Raw genomic sequence first — 14,928 nt, forward strand, 5'->3', positions numbered from 1 at the left:
GAGCGTGAGCCAGTAAGATCCGAATGGGAACTCGCTTCTCTTCTAACGCTGTGCCTGACTATAGACAAGTTCCTTACGCTCAGTGAGTCTGTTTTCTCGTATGTAAAGGGGGGATGCCAGTCATCCTCCTTGCAGGGGTTGTCATGGTGCTCCAGGAAAGGTGACTTGCCTTCTCCGTCTCCTGCCCGCCCCACCTCCAGCAAGTTCATGGAGTGCAAAGGATTCGCCAAAGAACAGCCATTTCATGTTGTAAAGATGGCACCAGAGGTGCTGAGCTCCAGGCAGCCTCGTGCTGTGGATGGGGACCTTCCTGAGCGGAGGAGGGGTCAAGGATGCTGCAGGGTGGAGCAGAGTGGATGACCTCTTGGGAAAGGCTCCCTCCTTTGTCTTACCCAGAGGCCCGAGTTGGGGTGGGGCCTGCGGTGGGGCTTGGGGCTGAAGCAGGAATAACAAGGGGGATACAAGAAGTAGCTCCTTCTGCAGCTACTTCTCTGGCCATCGGCCTTGGCCTCTGCACTTATGCTGGGGCCCTCGGCACAGTGGAAGCTCTCGCTTCCGGGTAAGCAGGTGAAAATCAGACTCCCATCCCCTGCATGTCACTGCTGCATGCAAACCCTTCGTCTGTCCCGGCCCCACCTCCCGAAATTCCCAAACATCTTCAGCTGTCTAGTCAGGGTTCATTGATCGTAAGGGACATAGGGTCCACCAGGCTACATCAAATAATACCAATCACAAGGACTACACTATTGGGTACTTACTATGTGCCAGGCACAGTTCTAAGCCTTAGACGTATATTGATTCATTTAATCCTCACATCCATCCTGTAAATTGGTTACTGTTATTTTCCTCATTTTTACATATGAGAAAATCAGGCACAGAGAATTTAAGTAACTTACCCGGTGTCACATCACTAGCAACTTAAATTCACTGATGTGAGAACAAGCAGGAAATTAAACCTGGCCGGAAGATGGATACTGAAAATCTGGAACTGAGGCTGCCGCTGGCTCTCCGTCTCCTCTGTCCATCTCAGCTTCTCTCTGCCTCCTTTGCCTTCTGCTTGTGCCTGGCCCAACACAACAACTACAACCCCCAGTCCACAAGGTTTCCCAGTTCGGGTGCCTGCCATCCCCTAACTTGTTTCTGATTCGTGGAAGGGAGAATCTGGAAAGTCAGCCAGTGGTGTGGTGGTAAATGTTTAGCAACTGGCCCTTCGAGGAAAAAGAAAGCTCCGATTTGTAGCATTTGCTGGTTTTCATGATGTAAATCCCACCATGGTTGATTTCAAACCGCAACACTCGATGAAGCTGGAGTTGGGCAGAGGTATGCACAAGCCAGTCATGGACCAGGATAGCCATTACGCACCACTGGCACCGCTGGTACCACTGTCTCAGGATGGAGTCATTGAGTCAGGTGTCCACCCCTGGCCAATCAGCTTGGCTGGGATAGGGTTACATGACACAAATATGGCTGCCAGCACCCATCCCTTCATGGAACAGTAGGCTATGGAAGGTCAATGTCAGAGAAAGAGATGAGCCCTTCGAGATTACTCAAAACATGTCCTTGGCCCCCACATCCATTCCCCCTTCTCATGGTGACACATGCTGGTTCCCTCTTGGGGAGATGTACTTCAGATGGGGTTTTCACCGTCTGTTCCAGGCTTGGAGTATGGACTCTAGGCCTAAGCAATCAAGTAGACACTCTCATCACAGTAATTGGTCTAGGGATGGTACCTAACCCAGTCCAAACCAGAAAGACCCAGTTAGACTTTTGCTGGGGTTTCTGGGAGAGACAGAGAAAAAGAAAGAGAGGCTTGACTGCTGAAAACCTGGGGACTGGGAGGCTGGAGCTGCTGACCCCACAGGAGCCTGAGGTTGAAGGTGGGTCTGAGAATGAAGCCAAGTGGAGAGCTGGAGATGCATCATTGAGCCCTGAAGCTGGCCGCACCCCACCCTGCACTGTCCTGTCAGGTAAGCCAGTAAATCCTCATTTGAATTGGGCTTCCTATATCACTTGCAGCCAAGTCTCGACACATAAAGATCATGAGGGCTCAGAGGAGTGAGTTTCGGCTGGTGAGCTCCATATTGACTCACGGCTGAGTCACTTCTGTCTCTCCCACGACAACGCCTAGCACGGGGCCAGCCTAGGTAAACTTTGGGGAAATTAATTCCTGTATTTCCCTCCTAGGCAATGAAAATATTGACTCCCATGAGGAATGTATGTGAAGGGGACTTCTTGGTCCCATCAATCACTGGAATAGCTTCCACAAATCAGAGCACTCAGGATGGACCCCCAAAGAGCGGTGGGGGAACCGATGTGGCTGCCCCTCTGGGAGCAGGGGCAGTGAACTCCATTGGTGGACTCCCGTACATCTAAAAAGGCTTCATTCAGAACTAGACAAACCTGGGTCACATTTACTTACGTCCCTGCCACTTAATTGCAGCATGACCCTCAGCAGAAAACCTCTCTTGGTTTGCTGCCCTTTCGTAGGGGGTTGGAAGTAACCAACACCAAGCTGCCAGCTCAGCAGCGGTGGAGGCAGGCCCACAGTAAAGGGCCAAGTCCCTTCTTCCCCAAGCCTGGGGGGCGGGGGAGGGGAGAGGAGCAGTGGAAAGTGCCCCCCAGCCCCAGCCTCGCACAGAGCACGCCACACGCCACCGCCACCCGGGTGCAGGTACAGTTTATTCTTCACAACAGAGAAATACAAAGAGCAGAGGGTTTGGAATTCCTTTGTTTCTTGCCCCCTTTAGTGTCATCCCCCACATTTGATTTTTCTTTTGCTCCCCACCCCTTTTCTTAAATATAACGCAACCTTCTTTCCTGAAGCTTTGAGGGGCACCTGCCCTCACCTCCCTGCCACCAAGATGCAGACTGAGAAGCCAACAGACTGTTTTCTCTTTTTTAATAAGGTAACTAGTTCTAAATACGGTGGCCTGGAGGTCCCATAGAAAAAAGCAAAGGGGTGTTAACAGTATGTATAACAGCGTATTTACAGGGTAGTAACATGCGGACGAAAAGCTACAATACTGAGTATCAGACGCAAGTCAAACAAGGGGGTGGGCGTGGGGCGGAGAACCCCGTGGGAAAAGAAACCCCAGGAAACGTTAAACTGGTAAATCAATGGCGAGTTAAGGCTTAAAAAGTGTATAAAAATAACACAGTTAATATTCAAAACGGAACTCCAGATACAGAATATATAGATGAGTTTCTGTCTAGTTTTCTTTTTTTTTTTTCCCGGGGGATGGAGGGGGGCTTCTCCGGGCTCTGTACATAGTTCCTATATACACGGACACGCATGGCTTTCAGATTGGGGTGTGTCTGCGGGGCTGAGGGCAGGGTCTGCTCCTGGGACCCTCCTCCCCGAGGATCCCGTCCCTGCAGAGGGGCCTAGGCCCTGGGCTGGGGATTCCCCCTCCATGGCAGGGAAGACAAATAACCCCTCCCTGGGTACTGCCCCATCTGGAGGAAATTCTGGAGGAGGGGTCCTAGCCCCAGGCCCACTCCCTCCCCACCCCCCTGCCCACAGTCTGGGATGGCGGGAGAGGTAGCCAATAGGTTTCCTGGCCAGCACCGAGGTAGACTGGGGTGGTCTTCAGGGCAGCGGGGGTGGGGGCCGGGTCTTACCCAGCCCATCCTCACCCCATTTCCCTGGGCCTGTGCCCAGCCCAGCCCAACACTGCACCCTTTGGTCCTCCTGTGGATCTCCCGGCCCCGCTCGTTTCGCCTCCTGAAGCCTGGGCAGCCCTGTAGCTGCCGCATCCCTCTGCTCATTGATGCCCGGGGCACAGCTCAAGAGGTCCAAGCTGGGCACCCAGGGGTGAGTGGCTCACTCCAGCTGCCGCCTGCCCCCTCCCACTGGGGGCCCCCGTTGCAGTCCAGAAACCCAGGCCTGAGCCTTTCCGGACCTGAGGCCGTGGCAAGAGAAGGTCCCAGGCTGCCCTCTGGTTCTCTGTGTCCATTTGTCCGATTCTTTTAATTTCTCGGTCTTAGCAGCACCAACTTCTTGGCCAATAAATATCTCTTTTGTTATTTCCAAAACAAACGTTAAAAAAAAAAAAACAAAAAACAGTGAAGCAAGTGAAGGGTGGGGAACAAAAAGAAAACCCATCAGAGGTTCAAAGTGCTCTGAAATCGTCTTTGGATGCCACCAAAACAGTCCAGAATCTTGCGGTCGGCCTGGCCGCCCCCGGAGCTGGACCGGGCAGGGCTTCTTCGGCCCAGGCTTTCTGGAAGGTCAGGAAGGTCGTGAGAGAGCTCGGCTGTTCCTGGAGGGCCCCTGGAGGGAATGGGGGCCTGGTGCTGCCTGGGTCTGTGTCTGCCAGTGGGCAGGGCGGGGCGGCGCCTTGGGTCGGCTCAGATCAGGGAAATTCGCACCGGGATGCCGGGGGACTCCGTCCTCTGGGGCGAGTGATGGCTCACCAGGTGCTCCACCACCGTGTGTTTGGACATGTGCTTCATCAGGTAGGTCTCCTGCGGGCAGGGGTGAGATTCAGAGCATGTAAGCAACCATTGGCAGGGGATGCAGGGGAGACTGCAGTTCCCACAAGTGGCCACTGGAGGGCTCCGTGGAAGGCGGGCCAGCTAACGGTGAGCAGCCACCGCGTTGAAGGGTCAGAGGAGCATGGGGTATGGGTTCCAGAGATGCAGCATCGCCAGCGGGGGTGGGGACTGGCTCACGCACTGGAGTCTGAGCCCACAGCGGGCTGGCTGAAGAGCTGGCAGGCACCAGGCTCACCCCTCAGCAGTGCCCACCTGGAACTCCCTAGGGCCAGGCCAGCTGCCCTTTACCAACTGGCTGTAGTGGAGTATGCTGGCTGAACCGCAGCCTGCCTGCCAGATCACGCAGAGCTGTCCCCATGTGGGCTGCTGCTCCCAGCAAGGGCGAAGCAGTAGCCCTCGGTTTGAGCCTAGTTCTGCCATTTCTGAGCGGTGGAACCTTGGACCAGTCATCTCACTCCTCCAAGCCTCAGTTTCCTCCTCTGCAAGCAGGGATGGGGAAGGAACCACCTCAAAGGGTTGCTATGGTGATGTGGATAAAGGCTGTAGCATGCAGTAAGGGTTGAGGGTACCACTCTTTCCCCAGTCTCTATGTTTCATTCCAGGTGGGTGGGAGCCCCAGCCTCTGCACCCCCATACTCAGTCCTCCCTTGAAGAGAGGCCAGGCCTGATCTGACGGGTGACTTTGGGAAGCATAGACTGAGTACAGTCAGCTGGTCCCTTGAATGCCCCCACAGGCTCTGCTAAGTCTGACCTGAGGCAGCCGTGACTGGGTGGTGGAGGGGACCCAAGGCTCACCTGCGGGCCCACAGGCCTTCTCACTAAGCTGCTCTGGCTCCCACCTGCCACTCCTTGGGCACGTGGTGGCAACATGCTATCAAACACCAGCAGAGGGAAGCAGGCAGCAAAATCCAAACCAGGAAACTATTCTTCAACGAGGAAATGGCAAAGAAAAAAAAGGCGGGCGGGTGGCGGGAGAGAACCTATAGATGAAAAGGTGTATCCACCTAGTGCAATGCAAGAATCTTATTTGGATCTCGATTAAAAAAGAAAACGATGGCATTTATGAGACAAATCAAAATGTGAATGCTGACTGGGTATTTGATGATATTAAGGACTTATGATGAATTATTCTAAGGTATCTGGAATATGTTTAAAAAAAGAGAGACCTTATGTTTTGAGACACCAAGTGAAAATTTTCAGATCAAACAACATAATGTCAGTTTTACTCAAAAAATAGGGATATGGAGGAGGCAGGACTGGTTGACGGTTCTGGGGGCTGCGGGGAACAGGAGGGTTCGCTAGTCTAAAATGTTTCCTTTATGTATTAAGGTAGTTTAAACATCAATCCATTAAAATGTTTAAAAAAAAAAAGTAATTATTATTGTTCTGTAGAGTCCCGTCAGGCCCTATTCAGGGTGGGGCCTCGGGCCAGGTGAGATCTGACACCTGGGTCCCCAGCATTCAGACAGATTCCACCCAAGAACCAGAACCGCGAGCACTGGCGGCGCCCCTCAGAGTGGGTGTGTGTAGGAGGCTATCGAGAACTCGGGGCAGGGACTGACTGGGGTCAGCCACTGGAGTGGGGCTCCCCGGTCTCTGGGGCTCTCCACATATCCGCTTGGGGCACTTGCCCTGCAGATTCTTTCCTGTCCGTCTCTCAACTCTCCTCTGCCCTTTGAACTCCAGGGATGGACAAAAGTCACATACTCAGCAAGCAGTAGCCTGGCTGGCACTGGACATATAACGCTGACCACCCCACCTGCAATCTGTGTGCCCCCTCCAGCCAGTGACCTTTCAAAACTAGCCCCCCGGATGGGCCCCTCCCAATGGCTTCCCACCCTACCAGGAAAAATATCCAGACTCCCGAACAGGGTCCCAGAGCCCCGTGTAACCTCGTCTTCTTCCAGTTCCTGGAACACCGCATGTTTGTTCCACCTCCGGGTATTCGCATCCACTGTTCCCTAGCATGGAAGGTTCTCTCCCTCCTCCTCCTCCCCCTCTGGCTAATTATCCTTCAAGGCTTCATCTAAAGGTTGCTTCCTCAGATGGCCAACCTGGGCCTAGCTCCCTTTCCCAACTCCATTTTCTCCTCCCCACTGCTGTCTTTCAAAACGTATTTTTCCTTTACAGCCGCAGTTCTCAATCAGAGGCAGTTTCGCCTCCCAGGGGGCGATTTGGCAAAGGCTGGACGCCTTTTTGGTTGTCACATCTTGGGGAGGGGGTTGCTCTCGGGTAGAGGCCAAGGATGTTGCTAAACACCCTACAATGCACGGGAGAGCCTCCCAGCAAAACGGTGTCCTGCCCAACGTCAGCACGGGCCGAGGCTGAGAAATGTGCTCAGAGCAATTACCACGATCTGTCATTACATATTTATTTGTGGGTGACTTGCTTAATGTCTGTCTCCAACAGTAGACTCTAACCCCCTGGGGGCAAAGAATATGTCTGCTTGATTCATCCTGATTCCCAAGCCCGTGGCACAAGTATTCAGTAAACACTGAGTGAATAAACAACTGTGTCAGGCACTGATTCTGCCAGCCAAAAGCCCTCTCCGTTAACCATCACCTCCTCCATTTTACAGATGAGGAAACTGAGGCTCCGTGATCTCTCTCTGGGGATACCTGGGGGTCAGTTAGCTAGCATATATATATATATTTTTTTTTAAACTTTCACTTTTTTTTTTTAGGATGATTAGCCCTGAGCTAACATCTGCTGCCAATCCTCCTCTTTTTGCTGAGGAAGACTGGCCCTGAGCTAACATCTGTGCCCACCTTCCTCTACTTTCTATGTGGGACGCCTGCCACAGCATGGCTTGCCAAGAGGTGCCATGTCCGCACTCAGGATCCAAAGCGGCGAACCAGGCGCTGAAGCGGAACGTGCGCACTTAACTGCTGCGCCACCGGGCTGGCCCCTAACTAGCATATTTGAATAGCCAGAAGCACACACACACTCCCCACACTCCCTCTTCTGGGTGCTAAAAGGCTCTTGTTAGGGAAAGTCCCACCGAGGGACAGGGGGCTGGATGTGATGCTCTTTCTGGCACTGTTCAGGCCTTTCCTCAGAGATGAGGGTGTCTCTGGGCAAGTCCCTGTGCCACCTTGTGGCCATGATGAGAGTTGCAGCTTCCCGGTGGCAGTAGGCCCTTCTCCCTCCCTGGCTCTAGGGTGCAGGGGTGCTGCCAGGCCCCCCCACTACTGCCGTGAGTGTTCCAGGGCCTGGGAGCTCAGCCTGGGGCAGCTAAAAACAGAACTGGCAAAGAGAAGCCCTGGCTCGGCCACGCACTGTGATCTTGGGGAGTCCCTCCCCCTCTCTGGGCCTCAGCTTCCTGGTCTGGAAAATGGGGTGAGTGTACGGCTCTGCGGGGAGGAGGGGCTCCCCGGGGACCCCCGGCACTCACCGAGGTGTAGGCCCGCCCGCACATGCTGCAGCAGTAGGCCTTGGCGTGCTTGATGGCGTGGGCCGAGAGGTGGATCTGCAGGGAGGCGGAGTCCGAGTAGGCCCGGTAGCAGTTGGGACACTTGTAGGGCTTGTCCTTGTTGTGCTGGCGCTGGTGAGACTGCAGGGGGCACAGTGGTGGGTCAGGGGCCGGCAGGGCTCCCCCAGTCCCACCCCCTTCGCAGGCTCCCTTTGGGGCAGGCGGGCACTCACCTGGAGGTTGGAAAGCTGAGTGAAAGCCTTTTCGCAGCCAGGATGTGGGCACTTGTAGGGTCTGTCGCCTGTGTGGATTCTGCAATGGGCAGCCCAGTGAGGTGGCGTCCCTGACAGATCCCCATAGGCCAGCTCCAGCCCCCAGGCCCTGGCTGGCCTGCACCACACCCCTGGCCCCTAGCCTCCCACGGTGCTCTCCACACGCTCTCCCCAGGGGGGCCCCAGGAAGAGCTGGGGACTTCAAGGCCACCCCTTCTCCTCCTTTCTCTGGCCACCTCCCACTGCCTGTCTGTGACAGGGCCTCCCTGCTCCCCACAGGTCCCTGCTGAACCCCGCCCTCCACCAGCGCCATCTGAGAGAGCTGGCCCAGGCCTCCAGCTCATCGTGGGGGGCTGCTCTGACTGCATTCTGCCCCTGCCGTCTAAGATACCCACCTGCAGACCATGCACTAAAAAGAGCGCAGACTCACAGCGGTCAGGACCCGCCCTGCCCAGCCGCCTCATCCCCCAGAAGGAGGAGACATCCCCCTCTGATTGGCCCCCAGTTTCTATTTCCTGCCCCCTCTCCACATCAGGCACATGTCCACGATAGCTACATGGTCACCCCAGCTACAGAGAGAATGCAGGTCAGGGCGGCCCTGAAGGTCAGCCCCTCTGTGTCCTTCCTGTGAGCCCCTCCTGTCGCCCCATTCCTGGGTTCTCATTCTGGCTCCACCATTTACTACCTGGGTGATCTTGGGCAAGTCACTGAGCCTTCGTTTCCTCATCTGCAAAATGGGTGTAAAAATACAGTCCCTACCTCACCGGGCTTTGTGAGGATTATATTAGATGATGCGTATACAGGGCTTAGCCAAGTGTTGGCACAAAGTCAGCTCTCAATAAACGCCGGCCAGAATTACTATTATTGTTCATTCATTCAACAGTTAGTACGCCACTACCCGTGTGCCAGGCACCAAGCTAGGTACTTGGAATATATCAGTGAACAAAATAGACAGGAACCACCGCCTCGCGGAAACAGACAATAAGCATGAATAAGTCAGAGAAGCACGTGGAAGGTCATCAGTGCTGTGAGAAGAAAGACAACAAGGCGGGGGGCATCAGGAGTGTGTAGGGGAGGGGGTGCAATTTTAAATAGGGCGACCAGGCCGGGGCCTCACTGAGAAGGTGACTTTGGAGCAATGAGTTGACGGCTGATGCTGTGTTTTCGGATAAGGTCTGTGCAGCAGCTTGCACTTGTCCAGCAGCCGCGGTGAGCATGGAGGTGCGTTAAGACCAGGTGCAGAGATGGGGCTCGGAGCCCGGTACACAGGGATGGGAGGCCCGTCCCTCCACGCACGCCTTTCCCCATCAGCCCTGGCTTGTCTTTAACCGTCTGTTCTGGCAAATCTCTGTGCCAAGCAGGTGGTCAGTGGAAGGCAGCTGGGTTTGAACCCTGCTTGCCTCATTTGCGATGAGCAGTAGGTCGAGGGAGAATCCAGCTGTGGCCAAACGGCCTCAGCTCCTTCCCTCCGGTGCCCCAGCCCCTGCCCCGCTGACTGGGTTTGCTCTGCCCATCAACAAAGTCATCAAACCAACCAAGGCCCCTCTGGCCAGCCCCCGTGCTGGACAGGCTAGAATAAAGACCACTCCCTGTCATCAATAAGCCCGTGACATTGGCCGCCCACACTAAAAACTGACAGAATCCAAATTCCTTAGTGTGTCGTTCAAGGCCTTTCGCCGTGTGGTTCAGCCTCACCTGCCTGCTCCTATGCACCCTGTGTCCTGGCCAGAGATCCATTTCGCATCCGGCAACCATGTCTGATTGATGATTCTGCCTGCCACACCCGTGCCCTGGCTCTGTGCTCTGCAGGAGAGGCCGCCCTCTGTCTAGCTCCTCCACTAGACGGGGAATCCCAAGGGCAGGGACAGCCCAGTCTCACGTGCAAGGCCCAGGGCCCAGCTCACAGGCTGCACCGAGACTACCCAAGTGGAGCTGGGCTGGCCTGGTTCTGACAATTCCCATTCTGCCTGCACATTCTGGGTGTCACATGTTTGGGGACATCATCCCAGCTACTGCACCCTGTCTCTACAATGGAAGGACCTTCGGGGTCATCTGGACCGACTCTGCCTGATGCCAGAATCCTCTCTGTTTCCTCCCCTCCTCATCCCCGCCAGGCCCGGGGAATCCATTCAGCTAGGGGTCAGGTGACACAGGGGACCAAGGGACCCCAGGACACGCACTGATTTTGTTTTAAACCCTACAATACCCACCCCAGGGTCCTCGCCTCCCACTGCTGCTCAAGTCACCCCCCCACCATCACCAGACTCCAGCCCCACTGGCCTCCCACCGGCTCCACTAGCATGCCAAGTCCCTTCCCACCTCCAGTCCTTCATCCAGGCTGTTCCCTCTTCTAGGCACACTTTTCCTTCAGGTAATACCTGGCGAAAACCCAAACTCCTCTAATGAGTATAAAAGCCCCTTGATCAGGGCAGCCTTTCCTGACCGCCCCCAGATGAGGCCAGGCCCCCTGAGCCTACCCCCAAGCAGAAGTCTGTGCCTGGGGGCGTACTTTGTCACTGTCTAGTCCCTGTTTTCTTGGCTGCCTCCCGAGAACAAGAGCTCCCCATGTCTCGCTCACCACCGTCAGCCCAGGGCCTGGCACAGGCTCAGAGGACTCGATGCACAGTCACAGGCTGAAAGGAGGAAAGCCAGTTCTTTCTCTCTGAAGTCAGTCATTGACAATGATAATATGCTCAACATAACTAGCAATGTCCATTCCTCAGGTGTATTTCAAAAGTGTTTGTTGATTGACTGACTGACAGTCCTCCAGGGACTTCAAGTCCTTCCTCAGGGGCCCAGCCAAGCCCTCTTGACCAGGAGATTCCCCTCTGGCCTCCTCCCCAAGTGCCACAGCTGCCCAGCCTCCTCCCTGGACTTCCAGCCTCAGCCTCTCTCCTCTCAACCTTCTGGCCTCTGCCACAGCAGCAGTACAGGGATGTGACCTTGTCATGGCCTCACTAGGGCCTCTCTCTAGGGAGGGCTATAGACCTTTAGCACCCGACGGAGATGAGCCTCTCTAACCTCCACCACGGCCTTCCATCTCTCATGGGAGTTTCCACATCCACGAACCTCCCAGATTGTATCGGGAGCTCCCTTGGGCCAGGGCTCCTCTGACCACTGATCTGCCCTGTGCGTGCCCCCCAGCCCTGGGCTGGCTCAGAAGGGGCTTCCAGGAGTGACCATTGGACGAATGAAGGACAAGGTCACCTGTTCCCACTGCTACCTGGCCTCAAAGCTCTTTAGTACCTGAATTTCAAGTCAGGGCCACGCCCTCAATTCCAACATCAGAATCCTCTCTTTGTAGGGCATCTTCCCACTGGGGAGCACCCAGCCCTGGCTTCCGCATCTGCCAGGGGAGCTGGTGGGGAGCTCACCACCAACTCCAGGTGTAGGCAGCGCAGGGAAAAGCTGAAATCAGTGCCCCTGGACTGCCCCTCCACCCCTCCTGCCGCAGCCCCACCCCACAGCCCCAAAGACTCGCTCTGCCCTCCTGCCTGGGACCTCCACCCCGGTGAGCTTCTGCAGCCTGACATCCCCAGCAGCTTCCTTCCTCCGAGGCAGAGGCTGCCCTTGGTGTTCTGGGCTCCAATCTCACTTCCGCCTCCTCCCAGCGGGGTGACCTCAGGCAAGTGACTTTGCCTCCTTGAGCCCCAGTTTCCTCGTCTCTAAAACAGAGATAATAGGATTGTAAGGATTGTAGGATCAAATGATTTAGATGAACGGTGTTCATAAGATAGTTTCAGTGTTCAGGTTTTTGGTTTTTTTGGTTTTTTTTGAGGAAGATTAGCCCTGAATTAACATCTGCTGCCAATCCTCCTCTTTTATGCCGAGGAAGACTGGCCCTGAGCTAACCTCCGTGCCCATCTTCCTCCACTTTATATGTGAGACGCCTGCCACAGCATGGCTTGCCAAGTGGTACCTAGGTCTTTGCCCAGGATCTGAACCAGCAAACCCCGGGCCACCAAAGCAGAACATGCTAACTTAACCACTGCATCACTGGGCTGGCCCCTCAGTCTTCATTTTTAATACACTCCTTTCTATTTAAGATAAACGATTTATGAAAAACAACAAAGAGGGAATTTATTCAATGTTTAAAAAATGATTGAGGATCCCTTAGGTATCTTTTATCTTTTATTTCCCAGGTAATAAACGGCACATTATATTGAATGGCTTCAGCCATGTTGTGCTTTGTAACCAAAACAATGGGAGATACAAACAGTGGAAGTTAACCTTCCCTGAGCCGATTCCCCCTCCGTGGCATTTCTCAGATTCACTTCTTCTTATTTAGAAACACAAATTCGCTGTATAGGGACCTTACGGACACCTTGTCCCGGGCCAGGAACTTAGGCACTCTTTGACAAGGAACAGCTGTTAGGGTTTTATTACCATGACTATCATCACACTTGAGGAAACAAAATGACACCTACCCCTGCCACCTTTATCACTCCACACGTCCACAACATCACAGCCAGGAGAAGAAAAGCCAAGCAAAAAACACCGTGCGGCCTGAATACACAAACAAATCCAGAGTCACTCTGTCTAGCATGAGTTCCCCAAGTAGATAAAACCTTCAGCCCCTTCCTATAACTTACTGATTTCCTCGCTAAACAATGTTCTCCCTGACTTTGCATTGTGATATCTGCAGACATGTGATCACATACATATGCCAATTGCAGGAGACAACTGCTGTTTTCCTACCATGAACGGACTCACTGCCAGTTCCTGTTTATTTTCTCTTTAAGTACATGCGGTATCTATGATTTACTGGGCTGATCCTTCTGGAGTCCGGACTTCAGCAACACTTTGCCAGTCACCTGCTTTTCTGACTTGGGTCTTCCTTCCATAGACACAGGTCCCACCAAGATGCTCCAGATGCACCATTAAATGACTAAATGACACTACCCGGCAAATGCGCCCGGGCTCATCTTCCTCAACAACCACGCCTAGGACTTGCCCAGGCTGCTTCAGCTTGGGACAGGACCTTCCTTGACTCCCTTCCTTACTGGCAGTCACGTTGGGAAGATGGATTGGATTATATGCCTTGATTGGTTCTCTCTAGAGGAGCGAAAAACAGGAAGGAGTCTCCGGGGAAAGTCAGAAAACAAGGAACCTGGACTCTGGTTGCCGCTTTATGTTTGGGTTTGTTTGCCTAAAGGATTCTGGGACTTATGGGCATTTGGGACACGCACTCCTTTGTCACTGGGTTAGCACACATTGGTTTAATTATATGTGCCACCACCTAATGAGTAATAGTCTGTCTCTGAATGTTGGTAGGGCACTCATGTGGCTTATTTGGTTTCTCACCATTATGAACTCAAATCACTCAAAAGAAAAAGAATTTGTGCCCTCAGGAATGGAGAGCAAATAAAAAGAGAAGCTCAATCTCCCTGAGTGAATTTTATGTGTGTGTATATATACATTTTATATGTAAGTATATATAATTTATATAAATATATAGGATATCATATATAATTATATAATGTGTTAATTCTATATAATGTAATACATATTTTATATATATAATTAATACATATAATTATATATATATGTGTGTGCACTTTTTAAGAGGTAGTAAAAACCCAAGAACTTATTTTCATGTACGGAGACTAACACAATAAATATCAAAAAGAAATGTCCTTAAAAAAATTTTTTCCCCTAGATTTAACTACACTTACCAATTAGTGACAATCAAAACACACGCTTTATGAATAACTTACAAGACCCTAAAGGGGCCAGGCCCATGGCCGAGTGGTCAAGTTCGCGCACTCTGCTTCGGTGGCCCAGGGTTCGGATCCTGGGCGCGGACATGGCACTGCTCATTAGGCCATGTCAAGGCGGCGTCCCACATGCCACAACTAGAAGGACCCACAACTAAAAAAATATACAACTATGTACTGGGGGCATTTGAGGAGGAAAAAAAAGCAGGAAAAAAAAAAAGAAGATTGGCGACAGTTGTTAGCTCAGGTGCCAATCTTTAAAAAAAAAAAAAGACCCTAAAGATGGCTCACTGCCCTTGCTGACTGTAATATGTTCTTAATCTGAAAAACTGATGATGCCTTAGACCCTAACAGAGGACTCCATTCTCCTCCATTCTGATGTTGCTGGTTATTATAATAAATGAACCAGAGTCACTAAGTCTTACCAACGGGTCTGATCTCTGCCCTCACGCTTGCCTAAAGGCCTCTACTTCAGCTCAGAAACTGGGTCTTCTGAAAGCAACAGCCAGAGAAGACAGCCTCAGTAAGGGGCTGCTCCACACCCACACATACTGGCTCCTTCTATTTCCAGGAACAGACGAATGGGCACAGGCTTCAGAGCTGACACCATCGGCACGGCCAGACACTGCCCCAGGCCAAGCAGGATCCACGAGTCTTTAGTCCACAAGCAGAGAACTGGTAAATCAGACTAACTACCCAAGATCAGCAGATCAGTAACTATGACCTAGGCATGGGACGAAAGTGATTTAACTGTGGTTAACGTTCTATTTTCTAAAGGGCAAGAAAACCGTTTTGTTCTTTGATCTGTCTCTATTCTTCCATTTAGGAGGCTGTATTTGTATAAACTGGAAGAAACCATTCCTTAAACGGTGCCCTATTCCAACCAGCCCTTCAGAATTCTGGGGGGACAAAAACTATAACAAATTGACATAAACTAATGAATTATTGAGGAAATTTTAAGATAATAGTTCTCTTGAAAGCAACATATGTAATTGGCTTTGTCTACAAAACTACTCAGAACAATTGCTAA

At 52.6% G+C, this 14,928-nt stretch overlaps 1 protein-coding gene across 3 annotated transcripts in view; it reads right to left on the bottom strand.

Annotated features, from left to right (window-relative positions):
* Positions 1 to 2,660: 2,660 nt before the first annotated feature.
* Positions 2,661 to 14,928, bottom strand: part of ZNF362 (zinc finger protein 362) — a 40,102-nt gene continuing 27,834 nt past the window's right edge. For 2 of the 3 annotated variants that reach the window (XM_044770298.2, XM_070510404.1), the window contains 3 exons: positions 8,143 to 8,221; positions 7,892 to 8,050; positions 2,661 to 4,467 (listed from right to left, as the gene is read on the bottom strand). In XM_044770298.2, the coding sequence (XP_044626233.1) occupies positions 4,351 to 4,467; positions 7,892 to 8,050; positions 8,143 to 8,221 (355 nt within the window). In that variant the 3' untranslated portion in view covers positions 2,661 to 4,350. The other variant, XM_070510405.1, reaches the window with a different exon arrangement.

Source organism: Equus asinus, chromosome 5 (genome assembly GCF_041296235.1).
Source record: "Equus asinus isolate D_3611 breed Donkey chromosome 5, EquAss-T2T_v2, whole genome shotgun sequence".
In the NCBI taxonomy this organism is placed as follows: Eukaryota; Metazoa; Chordata; class Mammalia; order Perissodactyla; family Equidae; genus Equus; species Equus asinus.